Genomic DNA, 23,227 nt, shown 5'->3' with positions numbered 1-23,227 from the left:
AACGTTGGATTTTTATCTTCATTTTAAAGAAATTTAATAAAATGTGTTGGTTAAATTCTGACCGCTCCGTCTTCTCTGATAGGTCAGACCGTACGAAGATCCAGGCCTAACAGTACCTTCAGCATACGGCTGTAGTCTAGCGTGAGGGACAGAACTCGAGTTCAGGGCCAGACCACCGCTCCACGAGCAGAGGTAGGATCAAGAGGATGCCCCTTGAGATTAGAAGCGGGCCAGGGTCCTGGAGGTCCGGCGTCCAGCACGTTTCACACCACCCCCCCTTCAAAATGTGCTGGTCTCCGGCCTCCGTCCAGGAATGGCAGGAACCCCTCTAAGCGAGAGTTAGTTCTCGGGTGGCGCAACTGTCTAAGTGATGAGTCCTAGAGAGCATAACCGCTAGGACTCATAACCCCTCCTTCAGGGTGTCTGTTAGCTGTTTGATATGGTTAGACCCTTCAGATAGGGGGTGGGGGTGGGGGGTGACCACCCAATTGCGGCCTCAGCCAGTACTGTAGTGGACGTTTCCCTTTCAGGACGTTTTCCATCGTCAGGGATTCCCAAGACGGGGAAGTGGTGGCTTGGCTGTATAGTATGTCCTTTGATCACATGGTTGTGGGTTCTATACCCTTCAGCTCAAGGCTACTAAAGCTATTACTGGTGTGGTGGACTCGCCACCCCAAAACTCCCCACTGAAACTGACCACTGACGACGTTCCCATGGGTCAGCTATCGCCCTGCGGGTGGGGCACGTCGGTTCCAGTGCTGATTAGACTGCTGAATGAACACATTCACGCAAGCACGCAAACAAATGTCCACCAGTCGCAACAGTCCTTCAAATAAAGTAGCAGTTAGGATAGCTGAGTGAAAGCAGAACAGATCGTTTAATTTAAAGAAGGGGGGGCGAGAAGATAACATGCCGAACATTCAGGTGACCACTTAAAACATGCTTTATTTCAGCATCCAAAATAATTAAAAACATCTCGAAATATTATACATGTACAAAATAAGTACAGATCCTCTCGTTGGAACCATTAAAGTGTCTCGTTTGTGGGTTTTTGTTTTTCGGTGTGTTTTGTTTTTTTCCTCTTGTGCCGCCTCATTTCATTTTTTTTTTCTTAGAAAATAAACAAACTAAAAAGCAAACAAAAAAAAAAAAGGTGAAAAAATGAAAGGAGGTGCATTGCAGTTTGAGTGAGTGGAAGGAATGAAGGCGGATAGCCGCTGGGTGGGGGGGTAGTAGGGGTGCGCGCAGGGGTGTGGAGTAAAGCCCTGGATAAGAAACTGGCAGTCTGTCCACTTACTTATCTCACATCAGATTAAGCGCAAATCTTAAGTGACCGTCACATTCAGCTTTCCGCTCCCCTCAGCCGACACTTTAATGGGAATCACAGTGACAACAAGACATCGTGTTGACAGTTAGCACCAAACAGGTCCCGAAAGCACGAGTGACAGTAAACAAAGACAGAAAATCAGGAAGAGGAGTGTCAAACACAATATACACCACAGTCAGGACCTGCAGAGGAAATAGCACCTTTTCTTTCTGACTGTTACTTGCTAGCAAGCTGGTTGGCTAGGCTTGCTCAAGTCGGGCTAGTACATGCGGCACGGTATGTGCCCGCCCCCCCCCCCCCCCCGACAAACCCCACAGGTAAGCTGGGTGATTGTTGTTGTTGTTGTTGTTGTTGTTGTTTTTTGGGGGTTGTTCTGAGGTAGCCAGTTACGAGTTTTTCCTTTGGTTTTCTGTCATGTTTTTTTTTCCCCTTTTCTTGGCTAGAAGAACAAGACACTTGACGGTCATTTTTCAGATTTATTCAACACCAGAGAACGGTACATTAGCACGTAGCGTAGTTGTTTTCATTGTCCTTCTGCAGTGGTAAAAAAAAACAAACAAAAAGGTAAAAAACTCACCAGTATTTTCATTACCGTTTGGGTTCTTCTCAGGTTTGCTTTGAGAAGTCGGGGAGGCGTGTGATCTTTACACTCACTTTACAAGTGCAGGTATATATTATTTTCTTGTTGCCAGGTGACCCAAAAAATCATTCTCCCTAAGTGTCCGTGATGTTGACGCTGGTTGGTAGATAGTGGTCCTCAAAAAAAAGAAACGTTTCCAAAAACAAGGAGGAGGGGAAAAAAAAGCAGAATGTCTCTCAAGATCACGAACGAGCACCATCCTCTCGGATGCAAGCGTAAGAAGTGGACCGATTGCAGCCGAATGAGTTGTTTTGGGAGGGTGGGGTGGGTGGATGGATGGATGGGGGATGGGGAGGGATTTTAATGCATAGAAAAAGACTCGGAGATGACCGTTAGAAATAAAACAACATATTTTTTAATGTCCAGATTTTTGTTTTTACAAGAAGCAGACCGAGCCGACTTCTACACCGAATTCCTGATCGGGAGCACCAATGTCCATAGGAGCGATGTCAATGATGGGGAGACGAGTAGTTTTCGTTGTCTGATACTCGATGACTGTCTTGCCCCAAGTGCCAGTGTGTGACTGTGTGGAGACGAAAGAGACAGGGAGAGAGGGAAGTCAGTAACGTAATGTAATGTACATACACCATAATCAAACACAGTGCACCGTTATATATCTCATTCCGGTGCCCTGCAGAACCCTTCGCTCACTAGTCCAGAGAACCAGCTAAGCATCAACAATGGTTCTTATTTCTCCAAGCGCAGAAACCACTACGAATTACGTGGGAACAGTTAAGCATGTGTTGTGGAGTCCCGCAGGGCTCTATTTTAGGGTCTATGAAATTGCTAAGTACGACTGCAGTAATGCAGTTATGAGGGGTTCCCTACACAACCGTACTACAGCCTTTACTAAAGAACCCCTCCTGTGAGAAGTTTAGGTCCCGAACCTCTAAAAGGTTCCCTCCCAGAAAGCTCTTCCACTTAAATGTCCGACACCTGAGACACTGGCCTTTAGGCCAAAGGGCTGAGATTCAGATAAAGGTAGGGATGTAATGAGGCTCACCGTGCAGCCATCCTCGCTGACTGTGTACGTGGAGCGGCTGTTGCCCTCGGCCCTGATCTCCACATCGTTGGAGCCCTGCAGGAGCAGAGCCTTCTTCAGGTTGCCAGAGGCCTGGTCCATGTAGGCAATGCTGTTCTTGCAGTGGTAGGTGATGTTCTGAGAAGCCTTGTTGGACATCAGGCGCATGAAGGTCATCTGGATGTTCACGTCCTCGGGGTCAGCGCCCTCACTGCCATACTGGAACTGCGTGGAGAGAGAAGGACATGGAGGACTATGTTAGAACCGATCGAGGAACTGTGAGGTACTGGTACTGGTACTGGTACTTTTTCCGCACTCAACATCAAGCATCGACCTGAATGCCTTCTCCTGATCGTACCTGGAAGCCCTCGGGCATGGTCTCTCCGAACCAGACGTGCTTCTTCTCCCTGATGTTCTTGCTGAGGTACCAGTTCTTCAGAGGAGTGCTGCCACGGGTTGGGCTCACGCATGTCTCACCAGTCTCCATGTTGCAGAAGACCTTGATGGCGTCCAGAGGAGAGCCCTGGTTGGGGTCCACCCAGTAGGAGCCTTTAGGAACAGGACAGGGGGACAAAGAGTGAGTTTGCTAAGCTCCTGCGCTACAGTCCAGTCAGTTGGTCTGGTCTTTTGTCTGTGATGGGGATGATGATAACCGCTCAGAACTCACCGCTCTTCCACTCGGGGTGGCACATCCTCAGGTCGCGGCACATGCGGGCTGGGTTCTTCTGGGTTCCCTCGGGGCTGCGGATGTTCTCGATCTTCTGGCTCAGGGACTTGAGGGTGGTGTCCACCTCGGCGTCACGGTCACGCACGCTGGCGTCATCAGCCCGGTAGCTGCGCAGGGGATCATGGGCCTTCTCCTGCTGAGGGATGATGGGGAAGGGCTCGCCAACGCCAGGAGGTCCGGGAGGGCCTGGAGGTCCGGGAAGACCAGGAGCACCCTGGAGAAAACGGAAGAGAGGTCGGTCAGGGGAGTCCGGACAAGAACGGAGCACAAGTCAAAGGGTCAATTGCAAAGGTTATCTGGCACTTACAGCAGATCCCATCTCTCCAGCACGTCCACGAGGTCCAGGGGGTCCAACAGGTCCAGGCAGGCCGCTAATACCATCCTTACCAGGGGGGCCGCTGGAGCCAGAGGGTCCCTATAAGAACAGGCAGAAGCGTTCAGCACTGAACATCAAGGATATACGTTTGGCGGCACAGGATTGTAGTACTGCCCTGGACTGAAGTTACTTACGCGAGGTCCAGCGGGGCCGTTGGGTCCAGCAGGTCCGTGCTCACCAGGGGGGCCCTACAGGTCCAAAGAAACGTATTGGTGAGCTCAGCCACACAGAACAAGTCAATCAAGTCAGGTCAGTTCACACTCCAATAGTGCTATGACTGTGGGGGCACTCACAGGGGGTCCGGGCAGTCCAGCCATGCCACTGAGGCCACGGTGTCCCTTCATGCCTCTCTCTCCAGTCTCTCCAGCCTCACCTCTGTCTCCACGAGCACCAGCAGGGCCCTACACAAACAGGAGTTGGGGTTCAGCATCATGGCTACACTGAAAGCGTTATTCTTTGACTCAAAATATGAATACACAAATTAAACGACACGTACAGCAGCACCACGAGCACCAGCAGGACCAGCAGGGCCGGCGGGACCAGCAGGACCCTAGAGAAAGAAGTCAGGACACAAAGAAGTCAGTGGATGCACGTCAGGGCTGGAAGACGTTTGCAGGAAAACCTCAAAAGGTTTTTAGGAACTCACAGCCTCTCCGCGATCACCAGTCTTTCCAGATGGACCCAAGGCGCCGGGAGGTCCAGGGGGTCCAGGAGCTCCAGGAGAACCAGCATGTCCAGCCTCACCACGGTCTCCCTTTTGGAAGACAGAGAGTTGTGAGAACATTCAGATTTCGATCTCCACCATTGCAATGTAAAGCAAAGGCTAGACGTATGAAGAGACAGTGTAGATCACCTTGGGTCCGGGAGCGCCATCGCGACCAGGGGCACCATCGTGACCAGCGCTACCCTGTGGAGACACACGGGAGGAATGGAAATGTCCATTAGATAAATGGAACCCCTTTGAGGACCTGTATGTTGGCTCACTTAACTTCTATCCATAAACCATGAGGGTTCTAAATAATATGCCTGCAGTGTGACGGGAGATTGACATACACTATACGAACAAAAGTATTGGGACAGCTGCATGATTCTTCTGAAATCAAGGGTATTAAAAAGAGCTGATCCTGCTTTTGTGGGAGTAACTGTCTCTACTGTCCAGGGATAAAGGCGTTCTACTAGATTTTGGAGCTGGGGCATTGCTGTGAATTTGAGGATTTGATTGCATTCAGTGATGAGAGCATTAGTGAGGTCAGGATGTTGGATGGTCATGGCTCCAGCTCATCACCAACTAAACAGTACTGGATGGAGGGGGGAAACAGTTCCTCCACTGCTCTGCAACTCAATACTCTACTAGCCCACACCTGGCATCAGGCAGCATGGTGCCAACAGGTTCATGTTTATTTATCTGCTCCAGAGAGTCCTATTCTACTGGCAGTACTGTAGTGTGTGTGTGTGCATTTGCACATCTGTGTCAGCAGTGGATGCAACTTAAAGGAATGCATTTGTTTGTGGGGTGGGGTGTCCACAAACATTTGGACATACAGTGTACATATTAGCTGGTACTGATGATACAGAAACGAATACCGAGTAAGAACGCATTCGAGTGATTTCCTCACCTCACGGCCAGCCTCACCAGGAGCTCCACTCAGACCAGGGGGTCCCATTGGGCCGGGAGGTCCACGCTCACCAACGAGGCCGGAAGGTCCCTGCTTTCCTGGCTCTCCCTGAGCAGAAAGTGAAGAAGAGGGCACGGATATGAGCAGCAATTCGAGGCAGTCCATAATCACGACATGGGAGTTCTGTCCAAATCCTGCAACTTACGCCTGGTCCTTGAAGACCTGGGAAGCCTCTCTCTCCTCTTTGTCCGGGCAGACCCACAAGACCATTAGCTCCAGTCATACCAGCAGGTCCAGCAAGACCAGCGGGGCCCTATCGAAGTATAAAAACAAAAAGGCACGTCAGTATCGCGTACAGGCTGAAGCCGCAAACAGGTTCCAACTAAGAAGCAGCTGCTTACAGGAGAACCATCTGCACCAGGGGAACCCTTGTCTCCAGGGGGTCCTGGAGGTCCAGAACCTCCGATCTCACCGGGACGGCCAGGGGCACCCTTCTCACCGCGAGCTCCTCTTGGTCCTTCTTTGCCAGCAGGGCCAGTGGGTCCAGGGGGTCCAGAAACGCCCTGAGAAGCAGAGAGAGAGGTACTGTCAATGAAAGGACTACATTGGTGGTATCCATGGTGATGAAGACGATGGTGTGAAGTGACTCACAGAAGGGCCAGGGGGTCCAACTCTACCAGCAGCACCAGGGAAACCAGCAGCACCCTATGGGGAAATAAAGATACACACCGTAAACAATCATTTGGATACAGCCTGTGCTGTTCCTAATGTTTTAGCTAGCACCTGTAACCATGGCGACCACTGAAACTGTTGGATTATGAACCTACTTGGCTTAAAAAAAGCTTAAAAAAATGCTTATAAATGTACATTTGTTTCCTTTAGGTTCATAATGCACCAAGATTACAAGGAGAAGTCAAAAGGAGAAGGTTCTTACAGGAGGTCCAGCACCACCACGGGCACCCTTGGGTCCGGTAGCACCGGAAGGTCCCTGGGTAAAACAAGTAAAACATCAATTTCAATGTTTTCAGTTTCACAAGATTCGTATGTATGTACGTATTTACATGTCTATTCATTCTTAGACACCAGAAACCGGGTCCAGTACCTGAGGTCCGGAAGCTCCGACGGGTCCAGGAGGTCCAGGAGGTCCGGCATCACCCTTAGGTCCACTGTCACCAGTCTCACCCTTACCTCCGGGCTGACCAGCTGCACCCTTTATCAGAACGACACACACTTTACTTTACCTCAGTTCCCCATAAACTGAATATATCCACATACAGGTGACAGAAGACTACGGTACTTACAGGAGGTCCAGCGAATCCAGCAGGTCCAGGAGGACCAACCTCACCACGCTCGCCCTGGGTGGGTCAGAGAATCGTCACATTGTCACAAGAACGCTATGCAGAGCCGAATCGCCATTCGCAGTTCACAGTTACATCAGTTTCATAGGCCCTAAAATAGAGCCCTGTGGGACTCCACACAATATGCTAAGTCTAATATTCATAGCAGTTTCTGCCTTATGAGCAGTAGCGGAGTAATAAGCCCAGGGTTCAAAGGGTTTAAAGGGCCCGTATCCTCCATGTGTCTGCATCTCCCCTGAGGTCTGCTTTTGACTTCTGTGTGACTTTATGTCCTAAAACAGTCGCAGCCTGTTTCTATTGCTGTGCCTTCAAAACAACTATATGTAAATGAGCTTTGTTTTGATTGGAAGCCTTGTTTAGTAGCAGACCAGGCTGAAACACTTCTTTTAGGTCAACAGTGGATTAGCATTTGGGGTTCAGTTTATTGAAAATACACCAAACTGTTTTATTATTTTTTTTTTTTTTACATATGGACCCTTTCATCTCCTTTAAAGAGAGGTCCCCTCAATTCTGGCCCATTCTATTAGCTTCTGTTCGTGTATTGTGTGTCCAGTGCTATATACCGCCTCACTGGATCAGATCTGGAGGTTAACTAGTGTACTGCTGTATGTTTTACTCACAGAGGAACCACGAGGTCCAGTTATTCCTGCAGGTCCAGCGGCACCGGGCTCTCCCTGTGGAGGACAGAGCAGACAGAGTTAAACACTGCAGTGTAGTTCCTCATGTGTTTTTTTTTACTATAAACAATGATATGTTTTTAATCTGACCTTTTCACCAGGGGCACCAGAGGGTCCAGCAGATCCGATGGGGCCAGCAGGACCACGGACACCATCCTTACCAGGACCACCATCAGGGCCCTTGGGTCCACCATCACCCTGTTGAATAAAAGGCAGCGATAGTAAACACAGCGTGCTCGGCACTGAGCAGGTAAACCTCAACGATTATCTTATCTTCATGTAGACTGAAGTGAAGACTGAGCTGGAGACTGAGCTGGAGACAGAGAAAGAGACTAGGCTGAAGACTGAGAAAGAGACAGAGAAAGAGACTAGGCTGAAGACTGAGCTGGAGACTGGGCTGGAGACTGAGCTGAAGACTGAGAAAGAGACTGAGCTGAAGACTTACAAAGACACTGAGCTGGAGACTGAGAAAGAGACTGAGCTGAAGACTGAGATGGAGACTGACAAAGAGACTGAGCTGAAGACTGACAAAGAGACTGAGCTGGAGACTGAGAAAGAGACTAAGCTGAAGACTGAGCTGGAGATTGAGAAAGAGACTGAGCTGAAGACTGAGCTGGAGATTGAGAAAGAGACTGAGCTGAAGACTGAGCTGGAGACTGAGAAAGAGACTGAGCTGAAGACTGAGAAAGAGACCGAGCTGAAGACTGAGCTGGAGACTGAGAAAGAGACTGATCTGAAGACTGAGATTATGACTGTTCCTAAGACTAGGCTAAAGACTGAGCTGAAGACCGAGCTGAAGACTGAGCTAGAGACTGAGCTGAAGACTAAACTAAAGGATAAGTTGGAGACTTACATGAAGACTGGAGATTGTAATGAAGACTGAACTGGAGACTGAGATTAAGACTGAACTGGAGACTGAGCTAAAGACTGAGTTGGAGACTGAGATTAAGACTTGGCTGGAGACTGAGATTTAGACTGAATTGGAGACTGAGATTTAGACTGAATTGGAGACTGAGATTAAGACAGGGCTGGAGACTGAGATTAAGACTGGACTGGAGACTGAGATTAAGACTGGACTGGAGACTGAGATTAAGACTGGGCTGGAGACGAATCCTAATGGTCATCTCAGATGGGATTTTTTAGGGTGTGTCTGGTTTGGTCACTCACTCTGTCTCCTCTGGCTCCAGGCAAACCAGCAGCACCACGCTCTCCGGGCATTCCCTGCATACCAGCGGGACCCACACCACCGGGAGCTCCGGCAACACCAGGCTCTCCCTAAACACACAAACGATTTTCAATATGAAATAATAATGATGACATGATTGATGTTATAGGAAATCAGTCCTTGATTATTACTGGTGATCATCTGAAACTCACTCTAGCACCGTCGTTACCAGCAGGACCAGCAGAACCACGAGGGCCAGTGGGGCCAACAGGGCCGGGGGCACCGCGCTCACCGGGGAGGCCTCTGTCACCCTGTAGGGAACAATGTGTCGATCATTAAAGGTGCGTATTTTACATCCTGTCACATCCGTTCGTTCAGACGGGTTCTTCTCATGTTCTCATATGCAGGAACCAGCAGGATACTCACTCTGGGTCCAGAAGGTCCAAAAATACCAGCTTCACCAGGCAGACCCTGTTCAGAAAAACAGACGACAGCGGTCAGCTCCAAGGTTCCTGATAGGTTTCTGACGTTTACTTAATACCACAGGTGAGGAAAAGCATGTGTGGAACCTCAGGAGGTTATTAACCAATCGTGGGCTAACTGGCTGGGCAATATGAACGTTCTAGATATTTCATTTCTGTGGCTGACGTGATGCTGCGGGAGCACCCACCTGTTCACCAGGCTTGCCAGCCTCACCAGTAGCACCTTGAGGTCCAGGCAGACCCTGTGAAAGAAATAAAGGCATTGATTGACAGCTCCTAAAGGTATGGTAGATGAAACTGTCCTCATTCGGGTGCACAGGTGAAAGTGTACCTGGAATCCAGAAGGTCCAGCAGGTCCCTGCTCACCCTTATCTCCAGCAGGTCCCTGTTGATGAAGAACACCAGAGGACATCAGAACACAGGAGTGCTTTACCTATAATAAGGGCATGCTTTGGTGTTTAGGAGCAGTGGACTGAACGTACAGCAGGTCCAGGAGCACCGGGGGCACCAACATCACCGTCTTTGCCGGGGGCACCCTTAAAGTTTAGAAACACAGTCAGGGATCACTGAGGGTTCCTCAGGCCTTCAGAATAATGCAGCTTTACGCATCAAATGACAGCAAGGACTGTTTTTTAAGGGAAGACAGGATACGTACAACAGCACCAGTGGGTCCAGTGACGCCTCTCTCACCGGGCTTACCGCTCTCGCCCTACAGGAGAGAGAATGCAGAACAGATGAGTACGGTGTTTGGCTGCAGATGACTCTGTAGGCTGAATGGGTGGGGCTAAACTGCTGTAGGTTGAATGGGTGGGGCTTAATTACAGTGGGCTGAATGGGTCAGGCTAAACTGATGTATACTAATGGGGTGGTGCTAAACTGCTATACACTGAATGGATGGAGCTAAAGTGCTACAACCTCAATGGGTGGGGCTAAAATGCAGTAAACTGAAGGGGGGAGACTTAAACTGCTGTAGGCTAAAGGAGTGGGGCTAAACTGCTGTAGGCTGAATGGGTGGGGCTAAACTGTTGTAGGCTAAATGGGTGGGGCTAGACTGATGTATGCTGAATAGGTGGGGCTAGACTGATGTAGGCTGATTGGATGGGGCTAAAGTGCTATAACCTCAATGGGCGGGGCTAAAATGCAGTAAACTAAAGGGGTGGGGCCCAAACTGCTGTAGGCTGAATGAATGGGGCTAAACTGCTGTAGGCTGTAGGTGTGGGGCTTAATAGCTGTGGGCTGAATGGGTGGGGCTTAAGGGCTGTAGCCTGAATGGGTGGGGCTAAATTGCTGCAACCTCAATGTTTGGGGCCATTGAACGGGTATAGGTCTATGTGTCGACCATGTTTACGGGTTTTTACAGGTGGATGTGTATGTATGTATGACGTATGTAGCTTGAACGTTAATGGACAAGCATTACTTACATCAGCTCCCTTAGGTCCGGGGAATCCCATCACTCCGGGGGCACCACGAGATCCAGAAGATCCTGGGGGTCCACTAGCACCATCCTGACCAGGAGCACCCTGTAGAGGAGCGCCGAAGCAGACCACTGAATTCCATGCCAACATCATTCATTATTTTTCATAAGTGTATTGTATGTTTGAGACCCATGGCCACACATTATGTGGCCAAAAGTTTGTGGACCTGGATTCGATTGTATTCAATCCAGAGAGCGAGAGCATAAGTGAGCATAAGTGATCTCACTGTAGATGCCGGATGATTCGTTTCCGACACTCCTGCTCATCCCTGAGATATTACACGGGGCTCCACTGCTCTACCCAAAGCTACCCAAGGCTTTACACCCCTCTGGCCTATACTTTGGATACTGCATTGGGCGCAGTATCCACAGGCTCATGTGGGTGTCCACAAACTTTTGGACACATAGTGTAGTGCTAAATCCTCGGCCAATGTTGAAATACGTTGTAGAATCTGCACTGATGGCTTTGTGTGTGTGGTTACTTACAGTAGGTCCGGCTTTGCCGTCAGGTCCGGGAGCACCAGGGGCACCGGTCATTCCCTAGAGGGGAGCCATGAAAGAACAGGTAAGGCTGGAAACGAAGAAAGGGCCACATGGACCAAGCTGATCAAAGTGAGGTTAAACAGACAGCTATCGAACCTTAGATCCAGGCAGTCCAGGCTCGCCAGGGCGGCCGGGCTCTCCGGTGGCTCCCTGAGATCCAGCAGGTCCGTTGGCTCCGCGCTCACCAGGGGAACCCTATAATCCGAGCACAGACAGCAGGTTTAGACGGATGACTATCTCAAGCTCTGTGGATCTGTCCAGCTGCTGCCGGTCCCCAGCACCACGGACAGCTCCGCAGAGCAAGGGCTACCTGCTGAGAGCAATAGAGAGACTGACGGACTTGCCTTGGGGCCTGGAGCACCATCGCTACCGGGGAAACCACGGTTACCGGGGGCACCCTGCATGGAGAGAAGAATACACATCATTCCTTCATTGCTGTACGAGCAAAAGATATTAACTTTAATAACTGCAATGTTTAGATATGTAAATTTAAATAACTGCAAAATCTAAAAAAAAAAAAAAAAGTGCAATTAATGGATTTAAGGATATTTGGACTTAAATAATAAAAGCAATGTATGATATTATATATTATTATATTATGATATCATGTGCAATTTATAAATAATTAAATTTTAATAAGTGCCTATTTAAACTCCAGATCATCTGCCTGTTGTGTTTTTTTATTATTATATTTTTCTAATTATACTCGTTGGACAGAGGTCTCAAATGTGGGTGTTCAACCTACACGGGCTCCGGGAGGTCCAACAGGTCCAGCACCACCAGGCTCACCACGGGCACCTCTCTTGCCCTCCTCACCAGAAGGTCCAGCAAGACCCTGAGGTCCAGCGGGGCCCTATACAGAAGAGAGAGATGGAGAGAGGCAGTCAGTGACATGTACTGCGGTAAACATCAACATGGTGTGTGTTCTTGCTGAGAAAAATAAACAAAAAAAGCAAAAACTCACAGGCTCTCCCTTGGGACCGGGCTCTCCTTTGGGTCCTTGGGGTCCAGCATCACCCTGTGATCGGCAAATTGAAAGGGACGATGAGGGACGATGAGGACGATTTCGAGTCGCTACAGAAGTGTGTGTGCACGTATTATTATTATTATTATTATTATACTTACAGTGTTACCCTTAGGTCCGGGGGCACCTGCAGGTCCAGAACCTCCAGCGGGTCCACGAGCACCAGGGAAACCAGGAGCACCAGCGATACCAGCGGCACCCTGTGTATTAAAACAACAACAACGGTCATCTTTATTAATGCGCCACTTTATTAATGCACGAAAGAACAGAAGTGTGCTCAGACAATGAGAATACTTACAGGAGATCCCTTAGCACCAGGAGAACCATCAGCACCAGGGGGGCCCTGAGAATGGAGCGAATAAGAGAGCGGTAAGCCCAAACTGCTTAAACAGTCTAATGACTTTTAATAACTATCAATTAAAAATTAGCCCCGCCCCCTTTAGATTGATCACTGATCACTAATCACTTCTGATCTGTTCTAGATGCAAATCAACGACAATTGACTCACAGCAACACCACCAGCTCCAGCAGGTCCGGGGTTACCGGGCTCTCCGCGGGCTCCCTGGGGTCCCTCTGAGCCACGGCCTCCAGCAGGGCCAGTCTCTCCCTAAAGGGGCAGAAAAGCTCTTCGTTGGAAACACGCTGGGAATGGAGGTCAATGGGCAGCGAGCCTGTAAGAAGTGCTGAGATACTGACCTTAGCTCCAGCACCACCAGGGAATCCGGGGGGACCAGCAGGGCCGGTGGGTCCCTAAGGCAGGCGGAAACGAGAGAGGGGAGGGTCAGAGTGGCGTGAGTGATTTTGGCGAGATACGTCGAGATACGGATTTAAGGTTTTAATAAGGATGGGCCGTGCGGGTTATACTCACAGGGGATCCAGCAGGTCCAGAGTTTCCATCGTTACCACGAGCGCCCTGCAGCAGAAGAGAGGTAGGTTCACTGATGGCAATATTTAAAGGCTAAAATATTTCACTATATGACATATAATTAAGAATCAGCAGCACTGTATTGCATTGTTGCTTATCAGTGTTCAGGACTCAGGACTCAGGACAGGTTTCTGGAATGACTGCAGCTGCAGTGAGGTCACTTACAGCAGGGCCGGGAGGTCCGGGGCGGCCTCTCTCACCGGGCAGACCACGAGGGCCCTGAAGGATGGAGAAAAGAGAGCTGATGTCTAAATGCTCTTACGGTATATCCGTAATGGTATGCTATAGCAACAGAAATGGGTCATCAATTATGGGTCATTTTAGGCTTTTTGAGAGCAGAGAGACTCACCATAGCACCAGCAACGCCGTTCTCACCAGGTGAACCACCCTCTCCCTGCACACCAACAACACACAACACAGTTCACCTCCATTCACAGCTCAGATATTGCAACATGTGACAGCATCTTGACTCTAATCTCATCAGACAGAGACTCGTACCTTGGGTCCAGCAGGGCCGCTGTCACCCTTGGCTCCATCTAGACCGGAGAAACCCTAAGAGAGAGAGAGCGAGAGAGAGAGCGAGGGGTTAAGAAGGATGCCGAAGGTCAGGAATAAGGAGGTAAGGACTTCTCACGCTGAGGATACTCACTCTGTGTCCCTTGATGCCGGGCAGTCCAGGGGTTCCAGGGAATCCACGAGCTCCCTGTGAGAGGGAGAGAGAGAGAGAGGTCAGCACGGGTTATTCCCTGACTCCATCACGTCGCCGGGGGTTGAGCTGACCGCCAGTGAGTGTATGTCTTCAGAGCAGTGTGTGAGCTGCAGGTCCATGCTGGTCAGTAATGGGTCAGTATGTGGTAGCTAGAGCTGTATTATGTGAGCTGCAGTGTTTCTACGGCTATGGAAGAAGCTCTGCGCTTCCTTTACTGGACTGACCGCTGACTCTATTGACTGTACTGACTCTATTGACTGCACTGACTGTAGTCAGTGTATTCTGTGTATTAACGCTACTGACTCTACTGACTCTATAGGCTATACTGACTCTATTGACTTTGACTGTACTGATTCAATAGGCTGTATTGACTCTACTGACTGCACTGACTGTAGTCACTGTATTCTGTGTACTAACTCTACTGACTCTACAGGCTGCATTGACTCTATTGACTTTGACTGTACTGACTTTATAGGCTGTATTGACTCTTACTGTATTGACTTTATTGACTGCACTGACTACATTGCCTGTATTGACTATATGGACTGTGGTCACTGTATTCTGTGTATTAATGCTACTGACTCTACAGGCTGCATTGACTCTATTGACTTTGACTGTACTGATTCAATAGGCTGTATTAACTATTGACTGTACTGACTCTACTGACTGCATTGCCTGTATTGACTACACTGACTGTAGTCACTATATTCTGTGTATTAACTCCACTGACTCTACAGACTGTACTGACCACTGCCTTTACTGACTGTGTTCACTGTATTGACTTTGTTGATCGGGTCAAAGGCGGGTCAGAGGCCTAATTCCATCTGTGTCCATCACAAACGGGGAATTCGGGTTGTCTGTGACTGGACTGATGCCGCAGGGAGGGTGAAGTGCAACTCAGGCCTGGCGACTCACCTGAGGGCCAGCGGCTCCGCGCTCACCAGGGCGACCAGCTTTACCAGCCTCACCCTGTGGAAGAGGAAGAGGAGGAGGAGGAGAGACAGAGGTCAGAAAAAGAAAACTCCACTGTTACATTAAACTGCACCATTAAATAGCACGGCAGTCTGGACTTACATCATCTCCGTTCTTTCCATGAGGACCATCGGGGCCACGAGGACCCATGGGACCCTGCAGATGACAAGATCAGGGAAGCAACTGTGAGTGATGTGATATTTGTTTTTGTATATTATTACATATAGAATACATATGGGCCACTGTGATTACATACAGGGGTTATTATTTAATATAATGTTATTATTACATATATAAAATACATATTATTACATAAAGGCCCGGTTATAAACCACAGGAAATCAGATGTGGAAAAGAAGTGAAGTTCTACTCACAGGGGCACCAGGCTCACCAGGCTCACCGGCAGGACCAGTGAATCCTTGAGGACCCTGTGAGAGGACAGAACAGACAGAAGGGTCACTAACTTCGCTCTGGTGGGTTAAATCCGCTCTTTGAGTCCTAGTTGTGTGGTTGGCCACATATAAACAGATACACGATCATCTGTTGATGATAATTGACCACTAGGGGGAGACCTAGACTGCAGGTGGCCCCAGCAGGAGACGATAACAGGTTCAACATTTTAGTCCCATATAAGGTCACATATAATCATAGGAATGCTTTACAGACTGTGTGAACACTTACAGGAGAACCTGCAGATCCAGGAGGTCCGCGGGGACCCATTGGGCCCTATGGGAGAGAAGGAAAGAGATACAATTAGCCCTAGTTGTTCACTCAGCGTGAGGAGTAATGCTGGAGATGACAGAAGCGAAAGGAAGGTAGATGTGTCCTGGTGTTGTATTTTAGCATTAGAGAGATTCTGAGAAGAGTCTGGATGTTGAGATGTTTTAAAGAGAGTCTGGATGTTAAGATTATTTGAGAAGAGTCTGGATGTTGAGATTATTTGAGAAGAGTCTGAATGTTGAGATGTTTTAAGGAGAGTCTGGATGTTGAGATGTTTTAAGGAGAGTCTGAATGTTGAGATATTTTGAGAAAAGCCTGGATGTTGAGATGTTTTGAGAAGAGTCTGAATGTTGAGATGGTTTAAGGAGAGTCTGAATGTTGAGATGGTTTAAGGAGAGTCTGAATGTTGAGATGAGGTGTTTTAAGGAGAGTCTGAAAGGGTGGCATTTTTTTGGGGTAAAAAAGGGTGAATGTGAAAGTTGACATACGGGTGGTCCGGGGACAGGTGGGCCGCTGGACTTCTCACTGCCATAAGAGATCTGGGGCAAGTAACCCTGCAAAGGAATAAAGAAGACGATGATGCAAAGTGAGTGTGACCGTACAAGCCCATTCAGCCCAGTCAGAAATGCTGAGGATGACTCCCCACATTCAACAACTCCTTTCCTGGCTGGTGAGATGATTCACTGATCTCAGGTAGGAATAAACTAATAGATTCTCACACATCCTGCTCACACACTGTTTACTAACCATCTAACTCAGAATCAGCCCTTCGGCTCTAAAAAGAAGAGGAGGAGAGTCCCTGGTGCTGTCCACCTCACTAGTGCTGATTTTACAGGGACATTTGGGCCCTTTTTTATTCGCCTTTAGCTGATTCTCTAAGAATAATGCCCTAATGTTCATCCCTAAAATCAAGATGATTCTGCTCAGACAGCCCCTCAGGAGACCAATTCGATTCCTAATAAGCATTAAACTAATATAGCATCACTGGGTTCAGGCCAGATCTTTAATAATCCACTGGCATTCAAAACAACCTTAAATACACACTGGGGATCTGGACTGGGTCTGATTCCCAAAAGCCTATTCAGTGGCTCCCCAGGTTACATAGGTCATATGCAGGTCATATAGGTCAATAGGCCTTGGTGCCTTTAGGCTTCAACGTGGCAAATGTGACTGTGACTGTGCTGTCGGTTCATTTACTCACTCCACCAAGGCCAGGGGGTCCAGGAGGGCCGGGAGGTCCGGGAAGTCCAGGCTGTCCGGGGATGCCGTCGTTACCAGGAGGACCTTCAGGACCCTGCCAGAGCAACCACAGATGGTTATGAGATGCAAACGCCTTGCCAAAACCAGACACGGGGTAAGTCGGGGTGGGGGGAGGGGGTCTTTAACAAAGAAGTTTTGGAAATGATGATTATTATTATTGAAGATTATAACCGAGCAGTAATCTTTAATAATAATAATAATAATAATAATAATAATAGAACAGCCTATGTCAAACATACCAGATGTCAAAGGTCAGTTGGGTCACAAGGTCAATAGGTTACAAAATTAAGACCTCTGAAGCCATAACAACCGTATGACATCACTGTCCAAGTGATAATAACTGACATTTGATGCAGTTAGGTTGTCTATATGTATCATACTGTATATTTTTTTTATTTTGTCACAAAGTCAGAACCCACCAACAGTCCCACTTTGTGCTCAAATTTCATGACGAATGGACCAATAAAAAAGCTCCGTAATGCTCCGTAAAAACATCTTGTGTAAAGCTGCTGTTTTGGAGATGCGATACATTCTGATATATATATATATATATATACACACTCATATAAACTTATAAAAACACAGAGCAGCACAACATCAAAGCCTTGAGGAGCTTAAAGTGAAGGTAAATGAAGACGCTGTAAACAAACAGACCGGATTAGGCCCAGGCCAGCTAACGGCAGGCGAGCGCAGACGTAAAGGTTTGGGAGAGAACACTCACCCGGTCGCCGTTAGGTCCTGTAGGTCCTACGGGTCCAACCTAAAAAAACAGAAACACGGGTTCAAACCGTCATGCTTTAGACGCTGGGCCTTGCTATAGACCCATTATCCAAAAACACACAGACTGATTGGACAGAAGCTAGATGTGATGGATGTGAGCTGGTGGTCTTACTAACCGGAATCTGGCGGTCTTCTGTGTAAAACCAAAACAAACAAAAAAAGGGGAGTGTTAGAGCTTTGCTGGGGTCGTTTACAGAGAAACAAAAGCAAGGCAAGCTAAACAATCTGGCATGTTGTGACTGCTTAGGATATCAGACGACACACTCGACACTCACACACACACACACTTACAAAACACAGGAGCTATGAAGGGTTCTTTGAAAGTTCTGTATAGAACCAAAAGTGCTCTCGCTAAGAACCATTTATTTTTGTAAGAGTGAATCAGCACCCCCCCTCCCCTTATTGGTGATTGGCTGAAGACAGAAAAATAAGCTGTCGTCTGATTGGTCAAAACCTTGACCATTCCAAAACTGAATCTCGATCCAAAGCAAGATCCCAATACATCCACCGCGCAACAGCGCCCTCCCACACCACGACGGGCCGGGATGGGACGATCGGCAGCGGTCGGTCTGATATTTCCTAGGCGGGCCCAGTGGCAGGGGCAGCTAGAGGGCGACATTAAAGGCTAGGGCTGCCACAAGGAGGCGAGTATGAGTGGTGGTGGTGGTGATGGTGCTGAGAGTACCGTCGGGGCAGATAGGGCAGCATTCTCCTTCAGGGATCTCTGGATTGGCACAGTCGGATATGTCCTCGCAGATCACCTCGTCGCACATGACCGTCCCGCTGTCACAGACGCAAATCCGGCAGGGCTCGGGTTTCCATACATCCTTGTCATTGTACGACGTGCCATCTAGCGTACAGCTGCTGAACAGGCCTGGAAGAGGGGAGGGAGGGAGGCAGGGGGGAGGTAAGAGTTGTAGGGTTAACAGCTATGATGATGGGGTTCTCCAGCAGGGCCAACCTGGTGGACCCAAGTCTTAACTGTCAAAACGTCAGAATGCCAGCATGGAGCATTGGAACACTGGAAGACCACCTCACCAGGTGTGTGTAAGTACCACCCCCCTTATTATTATTATTATTTTATTTTTATATTTTTATCAATTTTTATTTTATATTATTAGCCACACATCAAAGCAGCAACCCTACACTGGGGTGCTAAAGCCATTATTTTCATTATTGGAAGTGCACTATTCTACTGTGCGTCATAGTAATCCACCTTAATCCTTAAGCATTTCTAGAGCCATAACTCTACAAATGACATTTTTAGGCATTAAAAAGTTCAACAAATGGTGAAATTGTGGAGAACAAAAAAATGGGCGTGGTTTAATGTGAGGGTTGGCCTTCCAGCACCCCTCAGGATTGAAGTAAAACGTCTTGCAATGCAGCGCCCGGCCACTAGATGCCACTAGTGGACCATGAACGCCACACCAAGCTCACGCCCTGGCAACATCACTGAACATTGTTTCTTAATTAGTGACTTTTACGTTTAAAAACAATTTGAAACATTAATTTTACCTCTAATTTAAGTGTTTACTAATAAAAAAAAATACAAATAAAGTTAAACCTTCAACGCTAACATTCTCTCCAGATGTTTTACGCATCTGGCTAACTGCTCCTCACCGTCGAACCCTCGTAAAGTTTTGTTGTGGTGCTCTTTCTTTTATGATTTCTTTTATATTATTATTAAATTAACGCTCAATTTAGTCTATTTAGGCCAATTTTCTTTTCAAGAACCCCGTGCGTAAAAACGCAGCTGCGCCTTGAGTCCAAGGATGAAAGAAAGTGGGTTGCCAAGTTTGTTCCGGAACTTTTAACAGGGGTTTAAGATGAAAGGGTTGCTTTTCTAAGATGATCTTATAAGCTAAGTTGTCTTTCTTGGAGTGAGAGGGTCGTTAACGGTGCCAGAAGCCGTGCGTAAAAACGCAGCTGCGCCTTCAGTCCAGGGATGGAGGTGGGTTGCCAGGTTTTCGCCACAGGTCTTGTTAGAGGTTGTGAGGCTTGCAAAGGGCTGGGAAGGTGCAAAGGATTTGATGGAGGCTATGAAAAACGTCTAACAACGTTTGCTGTTTTTGGAACTCTCCGTTCCACCTTAAATGGTGCAGCAGTTACATTCAGGCGCCTGAGGCGCCTGAATGTAACTGCTGCACCATTTAAGGTGGAACGGAGAGTTCCAAAAACAAGCCAAGTTCTGCTGCATTTTCGCACGTGCATCTTCTCAGAAGTGCACCAGAGACCCCAAAACACCACACACACACCCCACCACACACACCAGTGATACTCACCATCCTCCTCGCCTTGTCCTCTGACCAGGAGGGCTGTAGCTGCGAGCAGCAGCCCTAACCGAATATCCACAAAGCTGAACATGTCTAAACGTTAGACATGTAGACTCTTTGAGGCAAGGGGGCAGCCCGGGTTAGCTCCACTCATGCACGCTGGGTCCGGCCTGTGTGTGTGTGTGTGTGCGGCAAAATCCAGACCCGAGCGGATACGTCCCTACTGCCTAAACGCACGGCTCGCCCTGGCTTTTATATAGCAGCCAGTTTTTTTGGGGAGGCGCCGAGAGCCCTAAATAACACATCTGCATGTTCGAGGCTCTCGGACCCTCCTTCGGCTCCGCCCATCGCAGCATCTGCCTCCTCATTACAGCCTTACGACGTGGACGGTTTTCAAACATGTCAGCAGGCCTTGCAGCATCTCTGAGAACTGGGGAGGGCCTCGCGAGCATTTTCTGAATGGTTTTAATGGTTAGAGTGGTTATATACCCTCAGAAATGCAGCATGCACGTGGGGTATATAGTGTATGTGCATATGTAACATTATGTATTCTAATAAATATTGAATTGTTAGTTAAGTACATTAAACACTAGTTTAAGTAATTTTTTTTGCTTAAATATATATATATATATATATATATATATATATAAGCATGTATATATATAATACAATATATATGCTTAAATACTAAAAGAAAAACATAGTAAAAGTAAGCAAACCTGGCTTCGGAACAGGCTAAACTAATCATAAGCAAATATGAATACATAGAAATATTAGTTTACGTACTACTTAATTTAAATCATTATTTCAAAGAATTTGTTAATTTACTTGGTAAAAGTAAGCAAACCTGGCTTAAAATATATAAAAAAATTCATCATATTAAATATTTGGGGATTTTTTTATATTTACTTAGTAAAAGTAAGCAAACCTGGCTTAAAATATATTTAAAAAATTCATCATATTAAATATTTTTGGATTATATTTTTTATTTACTTAGTAAAAGTAAGCAAACCTGGCTTAAAATATATTTAAAAAATTCATCATATAAAATTTATTTGGATTTTTTTATATTTACTTAGTAAAAGTAAGCAAACCTGGCTTAAAATATATTTTTAAAATTAATTATATAAAATAAGTGGTAATTTTTTTTTTTTATTTACTTAGTACAAATAAGCAAACCCGGCTTCGGAAAATGCTAAACTAATAATAAGCAAATATTCATACATAGAAATATAAGTTTATTTACTAATTTATTTAAATCATTATTTCAAAACATTTGATTTATATAAAAATATATTTAAAAAATAATTATATAAAATATTTTGGATTCATTTGTTAATTTACTTAGTAAAAGTAAGCAAACCTGTTTTAAAATATATTTTAAAAAATCATTAGATAAAATATTTTTGGATTATTTGTTTAATTTACTTAAATTTTATTAGAAGCAAATATTACATAAATATAAAAACTAAAAAAAAAACACTTAAAGTACATTAAGTACAATTTATGTATTTATTTAATTCCATCTAAACTTTAAATTAACTTTTTAAATTAGTGAGCTGGTTCTTATATTATTAAGTAAATATTACTTAAATTACTTAATTACTTGTGTGAACTTTTCTGTACTTAGAGTACTTTTAGTACAATTTAAAGACTGATTTATTTACCTAAAAGCTTTTACATCTTTTTAAATCAGTTTGTACATTTACTTATCAAAGAAAACTAGTTTTGGAAGAGAAATGTAACCTTAATCATGTAATCATAAGCAAATGTTACTTAAATCTCAGAAATAGTAACTTTCATTCAGTATGAATTGTAAGTACAATTTTACATACATTATAGCTTTGTCAAATAAAATAATGATTTTTATATCTTTTCATATAAGTACTACTTTAAATACTTAAGTATTGTAATAACAAAATTTTATGATGTTTTACTTATTTTATGTACACCCTAAATAAGTAATTTAACAAATAAATCAACAAATATTTTATATAATTAATTGTATTATTTTATTACAATTTACTACTATGTATGTAATAGCTTATGTCTTATGAATTCATTAACGTGGTGTTTATATACATTATGAATGTAAGTTATGAAAAGGTAGTGAATGCAGTGGGTGTTTCTGATATAAATAAGTGAAGTACTTGTGTTTTGTATAAATGTTATTGATATAAATGTTATTAATATAAATGTTATTAATGACACACTCATTTTAAAAAGGTGTAGGAGTGCTGGGGGGTGGGGGTGTATTTCAGGTTTCAGGTTGAACCTTTTTATTCTGATTATTATTTGTAGGTAAAACTCTCGGACCGTTTCTACATCGAGGGCTGGTGGTATTGCTGGTTGAGCCAGGTGAGCTGCTCAGCGCTGACCGGGACATCCAGGAGAACCCTGACTCTGGACCAAACTGTCCTCATCAAACCAGCTGACGAGGTATCGCCACTTTTTCTTCTGAAACCAACAGCATTAACAGCATTCTCACAAAGGATTGCTGTGAGAATTTGATTGCATTCAGCAAAAATAGTGTTAGTGAGTTGAGGAACTCCCCATAATGCATAGTAGTACTGCTCCACAGCTCCAAGCTGGGGGGCTTTATACCCCTCCTCTAGCCCACGCCTGGCATTAGGCTGCATGGAGCCCATAGCTTCATGATGATGATCTGCTCTAGAGGGTCCTATTCTTTTGGCAGTACTTTTTCTCTACAAAGACCAGACAAGCTGTGTGTGTGTGCATTTGCACATCAGCGTCAGCAGCAATGGGTGCAACGTAAAGTAGCTGAATGCACTCATTAAAAGGGGTGTCCACAAGTATTTGGACATGTGGTGTACTGCAGAGCGTTAGGGTGGGTGTTTGATGTGAATCCGGGCCGTTGGCACTCTGTTATTTTGCTGAAGACGGCTGCTGAACCCTCTATTTGCTCGCTAATGAGTGTTTTCACTGAAGGGGTGGTCCAGCTAACGCGAGAGCGGTGGGTGATGCAGGCAGTGGGCCGTTCGTTCTTCCGGCAGGAATGCGTGCACCGTGAGCAGATTCCAGATTCCAGTGAGGTAAGAAACTCCCACCCTTCACTTTTACCCGGAGTGATGGATACTGTGTGGCCTTAGGGCCTCAGGGTCACATATATACATTAGAATATTTAATAGAGTCATTTT

General features: G+C 46.3%; 1 protein-coding gene across 2 annotated transcripts; it reads right to left on the bottom strand.

The window, feature by feature from the left end:
- Positions 1 to 925: 925 nt before the first annotated feature.
- On the bottom strand, positions 926 to 23,022 carry col1a1b (collagen, type I, alpha 1b). Of its 2 annotated transcripts, XM_072667716.1 has the most exons (51): positions 20,079 to 20,301; positions 18,482 to 18,670; positions 17,913 to 17,929; positions 17,738 to 17,776; positions 16,958 to 17,050; positions 16,245 to 16,310; positions 15,718 to 15,762; positions 15,411 to 15,464; positions 15,139 to 15,192; positions 14,980 to 15,033; positions 14,005 to 14,058; positions 13,854 to 13,907; positions 13,705 to 13,749; positions 13,521 to 13,574; positions 13,299 to 13,343; positions 13,127 to 13,180; positions 12,939 to 13,037; positions 12,729 to 12,773; positions 12,532 to 12,630; positions 12,371 to 12,424; positions 12,152 to 12,259; positions 11,751 to 11,804; positions 11,503 to 11,601; positions 11,350 to 11,403; positions 10,811 to 10,909; positions 10,045 to 10,098; positions 9,872 to 9,925; positions 9,721 to 9,774; positions 9,578 to 9,631; positions 9,334 to 9,378; positions 9,120 to 9,218; positions 8,910 to 9,017; positions 7,833 to 7,940; positions 7,686 to 7,739; positions 7,009 to 7,062; positions 6,810 to 6,917; positions 6,642 to 6,695; positions 6,359 to 6,412; positions 6,109 to 6,270; positions 5,913 to 6,020; positions 5,708 to 5,815; positions 4,945 to 4,998; positions 4,738 to 4,845; positions 4,588 to 4,641; positions 4,385 to 4,492; positions 4,226 to 4,279; positions 4,023 to 4,130; positions 3,656 to 3,929; positions 3,347 to 3,537; positions 2,971 to 3,213; positions 926 to 2,490 (listed from the first exon to the last, which is right to left on the bottom strand). In XM_072667716.1, exons 1-51 carry the CDS (start codon positions 20,158 to 20,160, stop codon positions 2,344 to 2,346), a joined length of 4,329 nt encoding a protein of 1,442 aa, XP_072523817.1. In that variant the 5' UTR covers positions 20,161 to 20,301; the 3' UTR covers positions 926 to 2,343. The 2 variants fall into 2 exon arrangements, with proteins under 2 accessions (XP_072523817.1, XP_072523818.1); XM_072667717.1 differs by lacking the exons at positions 16,245 to 16,310; positions 16,958 to 17,050; positions 17,738 to 17,776; ... (1 more) ...; positions 18,482 to 18,670; positions 20,079 to 20,301 and adding an exon at positions 23,019 to 23,022.
- Between the last annotated feature and the right edge of the window lie 205 nt (positions 23,023 to 23,227).

The sequence above is a fragment of the Salminus brasiliensis genome, chromosome 22 (genome assembly GCF_030463535.1).
Source record: "Salminus brasiliensis chromosome 22, fSalBra1.hap2, whole genome shotgun sequence".
NCBI lineage: Eukaryota > Metazoa > Chordata > Actinopteri > Characiformes > Bryconidae > Salminus > Salminus brasiliensis.
This window is presented reverse-complemented; position numbering and strand designations above follow the sequence as displayed.

Coding starts and splice junctions, on each gene's coding strand:
- col1a1b (XM_072667716.1), bottom strand. CDS start 20,160: ATGTTCAGCTTTGTGGATATTCGGTTAGGGCTGCTGCTCGCAGCTACA. Junction 11,602..11,750: donor ATGGTGCTCCAGGCCCCAAG/GCAAGTCCGTCA, acceptor CTCGGATTATAG/GGTTCCCCTGGTGAGCGCGG. Junction 7,941..8,909: donor CTGGAGCCAGAGGAGACAGA/GTGAGTGACCAA, acceptor TTTATTCAACAG/GGTGATGGTGGACCCAAGGG.